This window comes from Xenopus laevis, chromosome 9_10S, assembly GCF_017654675.1.
Source record: "Xenopus laevis strain J_2021 chromosome 9_10S, Xenopus_laevis_v10.1, whole genome shotgun sequence".
NCBI lineage: Eukaryota > Metazoa > Chordata > Amphibia > Anura > Pipidae > Xenopus > Xenopus laevis.
The window spans coordinates 17,451,449-17,466,604 of record NC_054388.1 but is presented as its reverse complement, the minus strand read 5'-3'; the positions used below and the strand labels follow the sequence as shown (position 1 = coordinate 17,466,604).

At 44.1% G+C, this 15,156-nt stretch overlaps 1 protein-coding gene across 5 annotated transcripts; it reads left to right on the top strand.

The window, feature by feature from the left end:
- Positions 1 to 51: 51 nt before the first annotated feature.
- On the top strand, positions 52 to 14,049 carry LOC108702671 (lck-interacting transmembrane adapter 1). 5 transcript variants are annotated; one of them, XM_041578346.1, is made up of 7 exons: positions 52 to 204; positions 6,158 to 6,368; positions 7,164 to 7,288; positions 9,597 to 9,660; positions 10,143 to 10,230; positions 10,791 to 11,086; positions 13,498 to 14,049. In XM_041578346.1, the coding sequence occupies exons 3-7, from the start codon at positions 7,182 to 7,184 to the stop codon at positions 13,762 to 13,764; spliced, it is 822 nt and encodes a 273-aa protein (XP_041434280.1). In that variant the 5' UTR covers positions 52 to 204; positions 6,158 to 6,368; positions 7,164 to 7,181; the 3' UTR covers positions 13,765 to 14,049. The 5 variants fall into 5 exon arrangements, with proteins under 5 accessions (XP_041434280.1, XP_018093767.1, XP_041434283.1 ...); XM_018238278.2 differs by lacking the exon at positions 52 to 204 and having other exon boundaries at positions 5,949 to 6,368; XM_041578349.1 differs by lacking the exons at positions 52 to 204; positions 6,158 to 6,368 and adding an exon at positions 7,962 to 8,056 and having other exon boundaries at positions 7,187 to 7,288.
- Positions 14,050 to 15,156: the final 1,107 nt, after the last annotated feature.

Genomic DNA, 15,156 nt, shown 5'->3' with positions numbered 1-15,156 from the left:
TATTTATGTTAAATAAAGAGTGACTTTTTAACTTTGAGAGTACTGACTGGGAATATATTTTTGGATTTTTGATTTGGGTGCCCTTTGGAGTTGGGGGCTATATTCCAGCATTTTTGGCCCTTTTTTTGACAGGCCTGTGTAGACTGCAGCAGCTGAATAACAAGTGTTTTTTGAACAAAAGTGCTGGAGACTTCATGGCAGCAGGTAAGTGTAGCAGAAAAGTAAAGGCAAGTCTTGTTCCAGAGAGACAGCAAGTAAAAGTGTGAGGCCAATATCTTTTGAGGAGAATGCCAGCAAATGGCAAGTTTACACTTCCAAACTTCCCAAAAAGGAACGTAAGTCCAGAGGGAAGCCAGTCATTACCAGGAAGTTAGTCCGTGAAACATCAAAGCCAGAGGGGAACAGAAGAATTAATTTTAGGAGGCAGCTAAGTCGTAGCTTAAAATTCTGTCCAAAGAAACGAGGTGCAGGAAAGGAGAAGCTGGAAACTGAAGCCGAGAACTTTGCCAAAGTCAGGACCAGAAACAGGAGGGAGACACCAATGATAACTGTGTCCACTAATGCACCCACGCGCTCACAGCTGTTGCTGGCCTAGTAAACAATGAAGTGTGTCGCTTTAGCAGGAACCCCCCCACACACACACCAAAAGGATGTCTCATAACCTGGAGAGAGTGGTACCCACAAACAAATCCAGCAAAGGCATTCACCAATATCAAGCACCTTCATATACTAAATATCTGTTATAGTATCAATAGGCTTGTGGGAAGTGGATGGAATTCCAATAGTAAGAAAGGGGGTGTGGCCTGTGGAGTAAATATTGTAGTTCCTTCCAATCATTCGAGATCAGTATGTGTCCCTATGTTTTTTTAGCCCCATCGTATACATATTCATCAATTAACCCTGCAGAGATATTAACCCATTCCCTTCTTCAACTCAGTGCTACAGCATCCCTATTAGTTATTTTACCTCGCCCTCATTGGCCTTTTAGAGAATCAACAGTGATATCTGTAGCCTTGGCCAGATCACTGTTCAGCAACCTAGTACCACATTAGCCCAATAAGTACCCTATGACTGCCTTTTTATAACTACGATTGCTTGGGTAGAGGCCCTAAAAACTGGAACTGTATTTAATTACGCAAAGTTTAGTGCAGTAGCCAACATTGTGCATCAGCAATTGAAAATCAGTTGCCAGTATGAAGATACATTACCCAGAATCTCTGGAGCCTCTTGGTTATTGCTCTCTGGGCCCGTTTTCTCAAGGTCATTCTTTGTACCTTTACAGTAGTACCATTCTTCTGTTCTTCTTTCATCCACTCCACTGCAGCAGGAGGCTCAAAGTTCGGGATCTCTTCCTCTGCAGCAGGAGGCAGGATGGTGGTGACCTCCTCCTCTGCAGTAGGATCATCGACCATTTGATGGTTATGTTCTCCTCTGCAGCAGGAGTCTCCATGGTGCCAATCTCTTCCTTAGCAGCTGGAGGCTTGATGGTGCCAATCTCTTCCTCAGCAGCAGGAGGCTCGACAATCGAGATTTGCTCTTCTGTAGAAGGAGGTTTGATGGTTATCTCCTCCTCTGCAGCAGGATGCTCCATGTTTGGGACCTTTTCCTCTGCAGCAGGAGGCTCGATGGTTGTGAGCTCTGGATCAGCTAAAAGAGTTTGCTTTTGTACCTTGCTAGCTTTGAAGGGAAGAAAATATAAGAAGAGAGTCGATGTTAAGCACTGCTTTGTACCAATGCCATTATTGTGCCCATGTGGCCCCTTGTGATAAAATTCTATGCAGTGTCTGTTCATAACCCCATTTTTTTTGTTGTATGACAGTTAGGTGGGTGACTTTAGATCCCCCCCCAGGGGAGCAAGAAATACAATGAATAAGAATGCTCCTAATTATTATAGAGACACAGTGAATAATGACCTCTCCTAAAATAATAATAATAGTGACACTTACATGAGACAATGAGGCATCGCTCCAGAGGGTGTCATGAGCCCTCTTGAGCACTTTCTGGAACATACAGAAAGTAGCAGTGTGAGACGGGCTGGCAATTTAATATTATTTATTCCCTATTTATCTAAGCATCTGTTCTGCATTTCATGCCAGAGAGAGGAGCATTACCAAGTAATGGGTAATGTTCTTCATTGTTGTCATCTTCGTGTCCAACATGCACAAAAGAAGATCGTGCTCTCTGAAAAATAATAATCCCACTGTGCGTTAATAAAACATTTCCCACCCTTATTGCCCTTTCACTTACCCCTGGGGCAATAGCAAATTATTTATAACATGTAATAAGACCATTTATGTTTTACCTACAATGTGCCATCGGTGCCGCATTGGACCCAGTAGTGATGTTCTGCAGGGAAAAACACATTTCCATTATATACTGTACTAAGAGGGAAAGGAATTCACATACAGTCAAGCTTTCAAAGTAGCAACTTCCTTTTAATATATAACATGCCTTATGGAAACAGTAGTATTTCAGCAGTTTATTGGATTAACAGAAAATATGCAATATGCATCATAAAATTAGACAGGTGCATAAATTTGGGCACCCCAACAGAGATATTACATCAATACTAAGTTAAGCCTCCTTTTGCAAATGTAACCGCCTCTAGATGCCTCTTATAGCCTTTGATGAGTGTCTGGATGGCGGTATTTTTGACCATTTGTCCATACAAAATCTCTCCAGTTCAGTTAAATTTGATGGCTGCCGAGCATGGACAGCCTGCTTCACATCGTCCCATAGATTTTTCATGATGTTCAAGTCGGGGTACTGTGATGGCCATTCCAAAATATTGTACTTCTCCCTCTGCATAAATGCCTTTGTAGATTTCCAAGTGTGTTGTTGAATATCCAATCCCCGCGTAACATCAACTTTGACTGATGCTTCAACATTATCCTGAAGAATTTGTTGATATTGGGTTGAATTCATCCGACCCTCGACTTTAACAAGGGTCCCTGAAGTAGCTGCTCAGCATGATGGAACCTCCACCAAATTCTACAGTAGGTCGCAGGTGTTTTTCTTGGAATGTAGTGTTCTTCTTCCGCCATGCAAAGTGCTTTTTGTTATGACCAAATAACTAAATGTTTGTCTCATCAGTCCAAAGCACTTTATTCCAAAATGTCTTAATGAGCTTTTGCATACAACATGCGACTGTTTGTGATGAAAGGAGTGCAGAAAAGGCTTCTTTCCTATCACAGAAAAGGCTTCTTTCCTATCAGCATAAATTATTATGCTGGCTGAGAAGAGTTCCCAAACTTTTTCATTTGACTTTTTTTTTCAATAACCTTTTTAAATATTGGAACAAGATCTGCTTTTCTCCAATCCATAGGCACCATACCAGATGAAAGCGAATCTGAGAAAATCAGAAATAGTTTAGCGCTTAACATTTCCTATGGAATACAGAAAAAGGCAGATATAAACGTATGACAAATTGTGTCACTTCCATCAGGTACTGGGCCTCCGTTTACATTGGAAGTTTGCTCACAGCAGCCAATCAGAATTGAGCAGTGGGGCAGTTAGAATGAGCACACAGTACATTGGGGAAAATTCTCCAAATTACCTAAAATGAGGGAGAGGAGCAACATCTGTCAGTCTAAGGGGTGTCACTCAACCTTTTCCCATTTTTTTCACTAAAATATGGGTTATTTGGCAAAAACTCTGAAGGAATATACACTTAACACAGAGCCAACCAATGGACAAAGTCAACTGTCAAATCCCTAGGTATGAAGTCACCTTATATGGGACTCTGCTGTATGTCCCTCACTCATTTTCTAGGCCAGGGGCAAGCATGAGCAAAAAGCCAGCAAAAGATGACCAAACCCCACTGGCCAATGGGGTGGCACAAAATCTACCCATGACATCTTTGACTTCCTGAATGAGAAAATGAAGGGCAAATATACCGGTGAGACCCAGATGGCTTCTGAAAAGAAGGGGAAGGAGCTGTGCAAGGACAGCAAGAGGGCACTAAGTGTGGCAATAACCGCTGAGAAGATTAAATAGAAGCAGCGAGAAATTAATCATTTAAAGGAAGCCCTGGCACTCAATGTGGGAAGGTAAGAGGGGTGTTTTGGGTGGGTACTTTCCATCTTCTGCAAAATATTTCCAGAAATACATTCCTGGCAGGCAGTGAGCTTATGTCAGGGGTTTTCAAACTTTTTGCAACATAGGACAGATTTGGTGAGGTGAAAATGTGTGGGGGCCGACCATTCAGTGTATGCACTTTAGATACCTTATTGAAGAAGGTCAATTAATTGCATTAATAATTCATTGTGGATTGTTGATTGACAATAGAATTAGAATTAATGATTGAAGTCTAATGAATTATTTATTGATTTAAGCTCTGGCAATTTAGATACCTCAATTAATTGAAAGAGGCACCCGGGCCACCTCACAGATTTGGTGAGTGACAAGCTCTGCTGATTTTCTACCATATTTGAAACAGAATTGTTCTTCCTTTAAGTGAAGGGCCTGGGGTTTGGACACCCAGGTCACCCCTTTCCACTCGGTGAGAATTACCCAGTGGCTTGCTTTTTGCTTTTTTCTATTTGATGTGTTTAGGTATCTAACAGCATCAAAGCAAGTTTATAATGGAGGTCGTTAATTAGTTAGTCCATATAGAGATTGGAGCCAGCCACCCATTTTTGTGTACGTGGGTTTAATTAATTGCACTAATAATAACGACCAACAACTTATTAATCAATTGACTTAAATATATTAATCAATTTACTTAAATAAAATCCTTAAGGGTTAGGCCACACTGGGCATTTTGGGGAGATTTGGCGTCTCGTCTTTGCGGCGACCAATCTCCCCAATGAGACTTCAGGCGACTTCTGAAAACGAATCGCCGTGTTTGATTAGCGCCATCGGGTTTTTTTTTTCTCATTTTAGCCGGCGCAGAGTGGGGGAAGGAGTTTGGGGAGATTGGTCGCCGCAAAGACAAATCGATTAGTCGCCAGGCGACCAAATCTCCCCAAAACGCCCAGTGTGGCCTTACCCTTAAAATGTCAGGAAGACAACAGTGGTGGATAATCGCAGAATCAACAGCCAAACAAGTGAACAACACTCTCTAGGAGGTAGGCATATCGATATCCAAGTCTACCATAAAGAGAAGACTGTATGAAAGTAAATACAGAGGGTGCACTGCAAGGTACAAGCCACTCATAAGCATCAAGAATAGAAAGGCTAGATTGGACTATGCTTAAAAAAAAAAACCATCTAAAAAAGCCAGCACAGTTCTGGAAAAACATTATTTGGACAGATGAAGATCAACCTCTACCAGAATGATGGCAAGAAAAAAGTATGGAAAAGACATGGAACAGCTCATTATCCAAAGCATACCACATCATCTATAAAACATGGCGGAGGCAGTGTGATGGCTTGGGTGTGCATGGCTGCCAGTGGCACTGGGACACTAGAGTTTATCCATCATGTGACACAGGACAGAAGCAGCTGAATGAATTCTGAGGTGTTCAGAGACACTGTCTGCTCAAATCCAGCTAAATGCAGTCAAACTGATTGGGAGGCATTTCATAATAAAGATGGACAATGACCCAAAACATAAAGCGAAAGCAATCCACAGGTTTTTTAAAGCAAAAAAGTGGAATATTCTTGAATGGCCAAGTCAGTCCCCTGATCTGAACCCAATTGAGCTGCATTTCACTTGTTGAAGACTAAACTTCGGACAGAAAGGTCCACAAACAAACAGCAAGTGAAAGCCGCTGCAGTAAAGGCCTGGCAGAGCATTAAAAAGGAGCAAACCCAGAATCTGTTGATGTCCATGAGTTCAAGACTTCAGGCCGTCATTGCCAGCAAAGGGTTTTCAACCAAGTATTAGAAATGAACATTTTATTTTCTGTTTTTTAATTTGTCTTATTACTTTTGAGCCCCTGAAATGAAGTGATTGTGTTTAAAAAAAAAAAGGCTTTAGTTCCTCACATTTTTATGAAATCTTTTTGTTCAACCCACTGAATTAAAGCTGAAAGTCTGCAGTTCAACTACATCTGAGTTGTTTTATTTAAAATGTAATGTGGTAATGCACAGAACCATAATTTATTATCAAAAGATTTATGGGCCTAACTGTATATGACTGATAGAGTGCACTTGCTGTTCCTATAGAAAAACAAGACCTAAGTAACCCCTCTACTACCATCTTATTTGCCAGCTGAGCTACATTGCACAAGGTTGGCCACTGCACTCTTGGCTCTTTCAGCTCCAACCCTCATGCTGAGCATCCTTGCACCTCCTGAGCTAACTCTACACTTTGTGGTGCCTCAGCATTAAGCTGTCGGATCTCCCGTGGCAGAACCCTCCCGCACACAGGAACTGGCTGTTAGTCACAGACACAAGAAAATGGCTGCATATCTGCTTTGAAGGTAAGAGGTGAGCGGGAGGAAGTGGACTCAGAAGTGGCCCTTGAATCAGGACTTGTCAGGTCAATGGCTCTAGCTGGTCAGACGGTGGTTATCCTTATTTTTGTCTCACTGGGTCACCCACTCACACCCTTTGATCTCTGTAGTACCTGGCAGTTCAATTAGACAAGCATAGATGCCCATTTTTGGTTGACAACCTCCACTCACTGCCAGGTTGTTCTGCACCCACAAGCTAATTACAGTGTGTATATAGGACGGTGTGTGTACAGGAGGGTGTCCTCCCAATGCCCTATTGCACCCAATTTCCACAGCTTCTTTTGCTGGTGGTTTCTACATCCCAGTGTGGTATTTGCTGGTCTCATAAATATGAGCGGCACCCCCTGCGATACATTACCTACATTGCAGCAATCCCCCCGGGCTTTTGTGCGATAGCCCCTAACACCCCATCCCTCTCTGTACAGCTCCCTCAGATGTTTAGATGGAGGGGATAGACAAATGATAGGGTGTGCAAGATGTTATGGATGTTAGGGGTTGATGGGAGTTGTAGTTCAGACTTAGGATCAGGCTGATAATATAAAGAGGCTGCTGGTGAAACCACAAGCACCCAGCTCATCCTTGCACAGAGCACACCTGCGCGCCACAGGAAGTGGTGTAACTGTACAGAGGCGACACCCTCCTGGGGATTTATTGCCGCAGAATGAACCCCAGCACCGACGCCATGAGGCCCAGAGAATGCGGCTGAGGATTTGGCTGAACTGCACCTGACCATGTCCCACTGCTTTCTCTCTCTTTGCACAGCTGGTCAGTACGTGTCCCATGGCTCCCACACCCAGCATCTCCTCGAAGAACTTTTTGCCCCTCTGCACTGGGCTGCTGGGGCTCTTCTTGCTGCTCGTCAGTCTCTGCACATTCTGCAGGAGGAGGTATGATGGGCACAAACATGGCACCAGGGGGAAATATTGGGTAACACTCCCACTATGGGACTATACGTGTGTGTGATACAGCTGCTGTAATAGAAGTTTAAGCGGGATGCTCACAAACACAAAGTTCACCATTTCTGTAATCGTAGCTGCCAATCAGAAATGTGTTTGCATTAGCATAACTGCACCAGAGTGAATCTACTAGTTGACTCCTATGGGTCACTACTCAAATACAAATTTAGTCTGTATTAATGAATCGGCACTTGTGCGTGACACAGCTATGTGCTATTCTCTGGGGCAGATACTGACTAGAGGGTCACATGAGAGGCACAGCTACCCCTTAGTCCTCCCAGCACAGCTCTCTCCATGTCAGGAATGTGACTGATGTACAAGTGAGAGCAGGCCTGGACTGGCAATAGGTCAGTTCGGGCAATTGCCCGAAAGGCCGCATTATGGTTTGTCCAAGTGGGCCGCTTCTAATCCTGATTAGAAACTATGCTGCAGCCGCAGCGTCTCTCACTAATGACTTCCGGCTGTTTCTGGAAGGCAGCCTGACACAGTGGGACAAGCAGTCCGAATAGTTAGCTTGGGGGAGGACATTGTATCTACTTAGCCATCTCCCCCTCCTGCAGGCAGTGTGCGATCATTTCACTATCGCTCTTGTGACCTGCTGCAGCTCCCGCCTCCCACCAATACTAACTTCAAGAAGAGATCCGCAGTCGGAAGAACAAGTGCGGGAGGGAGAGGCCTCTGAATTTCTGTGCAGCTCTGGTGAGCCAACGAGGGGCGAAAGAAGGGTGGATAATGAGCAATGTCAGGGTGTGGAGGAGGAGGATGACGGAAGCAGCTAATGCAGGTGGGCCTTGCCTGCTAACTTTGACTACCCCATAACCGACACAAACTGCATGTTCCTGACTATCCAGCTGCCTCCTTCTCTGCACCCTTCACAGGCAACTTACACATTCTCTGACAGCCCCCCCCCCATTACTTCATTGACTGCTGCTGAATTGGCTACTACCTCCAATCAGACACCCCCCAAGAAAGTTTTTTCCATGCCCCCCCCAAGCAATAAAGTTTGCTTGGTGTCACCAGTTACATACAGGCTATGTGGGTTATTCTCTTATTTCATTTTACTTTTAAACCCCATTTCTTTTTATTTTACTGCTGGAACTCCCCCCCCCCCCTCCTCTGCCCTCCTCACAGTCATTTATCTTGTCTGTACACTAATTTTTTTGTTGTACTTAGGCTGGGGTGCATATAGTGATTAAATTAAATAAATCAAATGCAGGCTATTGTATTATCAATAGATTCATAAAATACATTAAATATTATTATTTATTAATATTAATGAATTGATTAAATAAATTAAATGGAGTACTGGTGTTTATAAAATGTGTGTGTCTGTGTATAAAGTAGAACACCAATTTACGTTTTTCAGGGGACCAGAAAAACAAATGTAAAATCAGGGAGATGTGTTAAAGTGACTTTTTCTTCAAGTACTGGTTAGCTTTTGTGAATAAAGGAAGGCCCTCAAGCTCAGGTTTTCTGGTGGGCCCCAGGTGCCCCAGTCCGACACTGGTGCCATTGGTGCAACTAGTCTTCTTGGTGGCCCTAGCATTCGTCTGCTGCGCAGGACTACAAAAAGGGATGTTAGTCCTGGGTACTTGGGCAAACACCTCTGCCTAGACTGGAAGCAGGGCAGACAAGTCACTTCTGAGCACCCCCCCCCCCCATACTTGACCCTAAGGCTAATGTCACACTTAGGTGATTTGTGTTGTTTGAAGTACATATCCAGCACTTCTTGCTCCTGTTCTTCTCTGGTTTATGTGCTGTAAACCGTATCTTTTTTAGTACTATATGTTCAGGATCCAACTAATGACCTGCATGATTTTTTTGCAGTTTTACCCCAATATATGAGTGAATGTGTACAAGACCAGCGCGTGTTTACATGTGGGCTGCTTTGATTTTTTTGCCCGGGCTGCTTTTTACCCCCAGTCCGGCCCTGAGTGAGAGTTGTTGGGGATCAGTAATTAAAGGGCCACAGGTTTGCTCACTATACTGATCTCATACTGTCCATGCTGTCTAGTGCTCATATGAGCCTGTGAGATGTGCTGTAGCGACACTGTAGGAGGGATATAACTTTTATTTCCCTGTGGGTACATTGCAACTATATAGACTTCTGTGTAGACCCATATCTTATCTATCATAAATAAGGCAAGACTGTATGTTCTTCTGCCAATCTAGCTAAAAGCACCATCAGCTAAAGCATTGTAACTATAGCAGGTTATGTGTCCTGTTTTGATTGTATTAGGAAGAAAAGGAAGATGCAGAGAGCACAGAGCAAGTATCCCAGTGGGGTGGCCTTGGTGGATGTGGTAAGTGCAAAATTTATGGAGCTGAAGGTAGAGTCCTGCACGGTTCCATTTTTTGGAACCCGTACCCGACCCACAACCTGCAACCCCCTTGGACCCGTTACTCGACCCGCAAGTACCTTATCTGCAACCCGGGCCAGTGCTGTCATTGTAAACCAGAGGTTACATCATGGGAAGTAGACGTGATCAGAAAAAAAAGAGTAAAAACCGCTATTGAGAAGACCCGCGGCCCGACCCGCAAACCCGCAGTATCGCCGCCCCTCGACTATACCTGCACCCGGTACCACAGGTTTCTGCGGCTAAGCCGCGGGTACCCGACCCGCTGCAGGACTCTAGCTGAAGGGTGTAATTATGATGGGGCGGGAAAGTATAGACCGGGAAGTGAGTTGAAGTATCTAGTTCTAATTGATGGCAACTCTGTACTTGGGGCTAATGTGATAGAAAGAGCTAAAAGAGTCACTAACATGACTCTGTTTGCCTTACAGTCTCTGCTGCGTCAAACCCAGCTGCGCTCTCTCAGTAAGTCTGACACCAAACTGCATGAGATCCAGCGACCCCGTCCAGGATACCCCCGTAAGTTCACACTCACACCTTTAAAAGATAAAACCAGTGAGTGAGAGGTTACAGCAGGTGAGTGAAGCATTAGTGAGGGGTTACATCAGGTGAGCAAGGGGTTACAGTGGTCTGGGTGATCTCATGTGACCCCTAGTGGGCTAAAGTGGAGATTCCCAGCAGGTGGAGCTCAAGCCTCAGTACCTATGGTAGGGTGATGCCACCATTCCTCTAGCCTGTGCTGGTTGGCCTGTCTCTGAAGGTGAGGGAAGGGGCACAGACAGTGTAGGGGTCTATTGGAGGTACAGTCGCCTCTTGCTATGCTAATTGGTACATACCAATAATACCCAGCAGGGGGCATTCACATACTAGACAGCAGAAGTCAGCACTCAGCAATGGAAACTTTTGCAGTTGGGGTGCACGTCTCAGGTAGCCACTTCCACCTTAATATTCAATATTCCCAGGTAGACAGCACCACACATGCAGTCAGGTTCCTTAAAAAGCCTTTATGAGAAAAATATGGCATTCACATACTGCCAAGCCTACTTACCCTCTGCATTTTTCCTTTGTTTGGATTTCAGAGCTCAGGCCAATCAGTATGGACCCTGTGTACCCTCCGTCCAAGTGGCAAGTCCCATGTCCCAGAGCTGATAATGATGACACTTACTCCAACCTGGCTTTTGCCCCTCAGCCACTCACGTTCAGTGGGTATGAGACTGTGGGCTTCACAGTGGAGCCAAATAGGCCAGCCAGTGGTGCTGCAGAGTATGCCTGTATACGGAAAGGGAACAAAAGTGGCGGTTCAGGAGTCCAGAAGCAGAACCGGGACCAGTGGCCCATGGTTCCATCCCCCTCCCCTGAGACAGATGCTCTCAAAGTAAGTGTCTTTCATACCAATGCCATATGGGCATCAACTCATACTACCTGCTTTATATCCCCTATTTATATTGCTCTGTTGCATTCTCCTTATGTTACAGCCTAAAGGTTAAGTTTTTACTTTAAGTAATTTTTCAGTATCTAGTAGTGATAAGTATAGAGCAACTTTACTAGAACTGGACTTGTTGAGATAAATTCACATAAAAGATACTCCTATCATTCAAATAGGAGATCCCAGTATACAATGTTCATGTTATTCTATAATAACCAGTTATTCCCACTTTTGGAAAGTTCATGTAGGAGATACTCATATCATTCAATGTAAACGTTTAGTGTCACTCTAAAATAACCAGTCATTCCCGCTGCTGGAAAGTTCACGTCCTCATATAATTCTAGTAAATAGAAACAGCCTATGTTACACTATAACAAGCAGTTCCTATAAACAGTTCCATTAATTAATTAATCCCCACCCACCTACCTGTCCCTATCATTGTTTGCAGAAAATTTACATTGATTGCACAACTTTTTACACAATTTTATAGGTAAGTTTGTGCTTCTGGCTGGGCTTCTCATTGGGAAGGGGCCTAGGACAAATGACTCCCCGTCCTCCCCCTGATCATGGTGTTGCCACCCTTTATTGGGCTATTCACTTATTCAGTAGTTGTTTGGTCTCCTCAATAGATCTGTGCTTTGTATACTTATTGCTTGTGCTTGGACGTTCCATGGAGTACCGGGTTCTCTCTGTGGGTTGGGCTTCTGTTCCTACTCCACCCAGACACTTTGTGCAAAAGCCCAGTCTGGGCACCAAAGGCTACTTGTGTTTCTTCTACCCATTATTGGGCACCCAGTAGTATTCTAATACCCCCAGTTTTTATTCTGGAGAATGAGAATTCGTAAATATTGATCAATATGAGTGGGTTTCCTTTATAATTCAATATTCAGATTTAGTTGGCCATTCCCATCTGCCCATGTGAACCTGATGTTCTGCCTGCTGGGTTAGGAATTCTGTGACAGCGGCAACCTCAAATGTTTTCACCTACATATATGATCCAATGGGTCAGTGCTGTTACCTTGTAAGTGTTCCAGGCTCTCCTTCCCCCTTCCTTCATGTAAATGTTCCCTATGAGGACAGACCCAGACAGCCCCAGGACATATCCTTGGGCCTAAACTAAGTGCTGATAAGACCCGTATAAAACTTGTTCTGGGCCAAGCTTTGTTCTTTTGATTCAGATTCATCACTGCCAGATTCTATATATCATTTCTCACAGCACTCTGTCTGCTTTTGCTAAGCTTTCTTATGCCATCTGCCACCCAATCAGTGGCATAACTATAGAGTTGGCAGACCCTGCAGTCAAGGGGGCCATAAAACTCAGGGTCTTTGCCTACCTGAAAATTCACAAAGTCTTTTGGCTCCAAGCTTCTTTAGATGTGTGCCCTGTATTTGTACAATGGCTGCCATTAAGCAAGGCTGGGCTGCTGGCTTCTTATTAAAGTGGACCTGTCACCCAGACATGAAAAAACTGTATAATAAAAGTCCTTTTCAAATTAAACATGAAATCCAATTTCTAATTTTTATTAAAGAATTCATAGCTGTACGCTCATTTAAAAATCTCAGCTGTCAATCAAATATTGTCTGCCTCTCCTCTATGCCTTAGGCATAGAGGCGGGGCAGACAATTACTTTCACTTTCCATTCAGCACTTCCTAGATGTCACTACTCTCCCCACATTCCCTTCGCCGTTTAATTGTGTAGCCAGTACATGGGGATGGACATCAGGTCCCCCATTCTGGTGAACAAACAAGATATTGAGATGATGCAAGACTTATCTTAATAACAGTGTCCACAAAATGGCTCCTTGTTATAATTATGAATTCCCAGACTGAAGAAAACAAGATTCAAATAATTTATATAGTGTTATTCATTTTGCTTGACTAATGTGATAAAATAGGATTTTGAATTCTTGTGATATGAGTACCAAGAAATACACTGCCCCATGCAAAGAAAGTAGAGACAGTCACACGAGTACTGAGATATACTTCCCCACATGCAAAGAAAGCAGAGACAGTCACATGAGCACTGGGAAATAACCTTCCCTGTGCAGAAACATGAGTAGCAGGAAAAACACTCCCCCATACAAAGTAAAGACATCCACATGAGCAGGGAATACAAAACAAGATGGCCACAGTTGTGCAAGGTGGAGACCGTGGAAGAAGAACAAAGTAGGTTTTTCAGCCTGTGCCTGTTCAGTTGGCAAGGGCAACTCCCAGCACCCAACATTAGGGTTGTATTATAGCCCCAGCTAAGCAACATGGCAGCAAAGACTCCACTGGGGACAGAATTGTTTAATTCTTTAATAATTTAATTGTTTAATGCAATAATTTAATTGTGTGCCCTGGTATTCCACTTGTGCAGCTGGAGGAGATGTACTCTAAAGTGAACAAGAAGAAGAAGCCCATGGACGTATCAACCAGACAGGGGGCCACTGAGAAAGCTCCAGCCTTTGGCATGACTGCTGGCAATTCCCCCAAACGGGTTCTTTCTGCCCAATCAGAGGAGGAGGACCTGTATGAAAGCATCAGTGAAATGGACAGCTGTGCCCCAGAGTCTGATGGAAATGGCGAGGGGGAGTTATCACAGAATTTTAGCTTCCCCCACACTAATACTGGGAGAAACTGCTGACTGGGGGCAGGAGTGGGGCCCCACCAGGCTTCTGACACATGGATTGCCAGCATGAGATGAGCACATATCAGGGGCGTAACTACAGAGGAAGCAGATCCTGCGGCTGCAGGGGGGCCTAGGAGGTATAGGGGATCTCACAAGACCCTTAATACATGAGCAATATCAACACATATTGGTAAAACAGGACAACCTCTGGATATGTTGGGGGCCCTAAAATGAATGTGCTGTGGGGCCCAGTATAATCTAGTTATGCCACTGGCACATATAAAAGCTTTATTCAGGGAAGTTCTGCTTGGCGTATTTCTTAAGTGTTTGCATCGTGCTCTTTGATTCTGTAACACTGGCTCCTCCCGCCTATGGAATCATTTGTGCAAAGTTATTGGCTGAATACATTAGTGATGTTGCACCTGTGTGCCTATAAGGGTAGGACTACATGGACGTTGTCGGAGTGATCCGACGTGCTGCAACAAAATGCCACCGAAATAAGGTGATTGCATTGTCGGATGAAGTTGCATCGTTGATCCGACATGATACGACTGGCAGATGCTGCACACTGTATCTGCATCCGACAGTCGCGTCGGATCAACACTGCGACTTCATTTGACATTTCTATCGCTTACCTTATTTCTGTTGAATGCGACTTCCCGAAGGCGTTTTGTCGCAGCATGTCGGATTGCGCAGAAAACGTCCAGGTAGTCCTACCCTTAGGGGTATTAATGCAAAGGGTATGGCTTTCCAGAGCCAGGCCCTGTATATGGGATGGGGGGGGGGGGGGTTTGTCTTGCTGGTAATATCCTCAGGCGCAGGGTTCAGACTAAGTGTCAAGATGTGAGCATTGGAAACAGTTGGATTACATTGATAAATTATAATATATTCTTATACTTTGTAACAATACTCCCTCTGAGCATGTAGCAGTAAATGTATAAGCAGTAGATTTATATAAAGGAAACCTGGCCAATCACAGGCTGCCCTCTCTGCTGCTCCTGGTATCCGATGCTTATTGGCCCCCATACAGGGCCTCTATGTGGGCAGAGCTTGAGCAGCTATTGATTGGGAAGGTTGGTCAGGTGAGTGCTTTATTTCTGTGGCCCTAACCCAACAGAACCAAAAACTTTTTTGACGAGCGTCATTTTTTTTGACATTCAAATTCATGCAAGTCTATGGGCGTCATTTCCGCTGTGAAAAAAATTCGCCCATCCCTAAAAGTGACATCAATTCTCCCTTTTTAAACAAATAATTTGTTTTAGAAGGGTTGGTCATGGATTTGAAAGTATAATTGCCCTGGTAGGATTCCCCACATAGTATACATGTCATTTTAACCTGGTCTGAAATGGTCCTGGGTATGAAAAATGGCACAAAACGTGGTCGTGTGTCGGTTCTTCCTGACGCAAA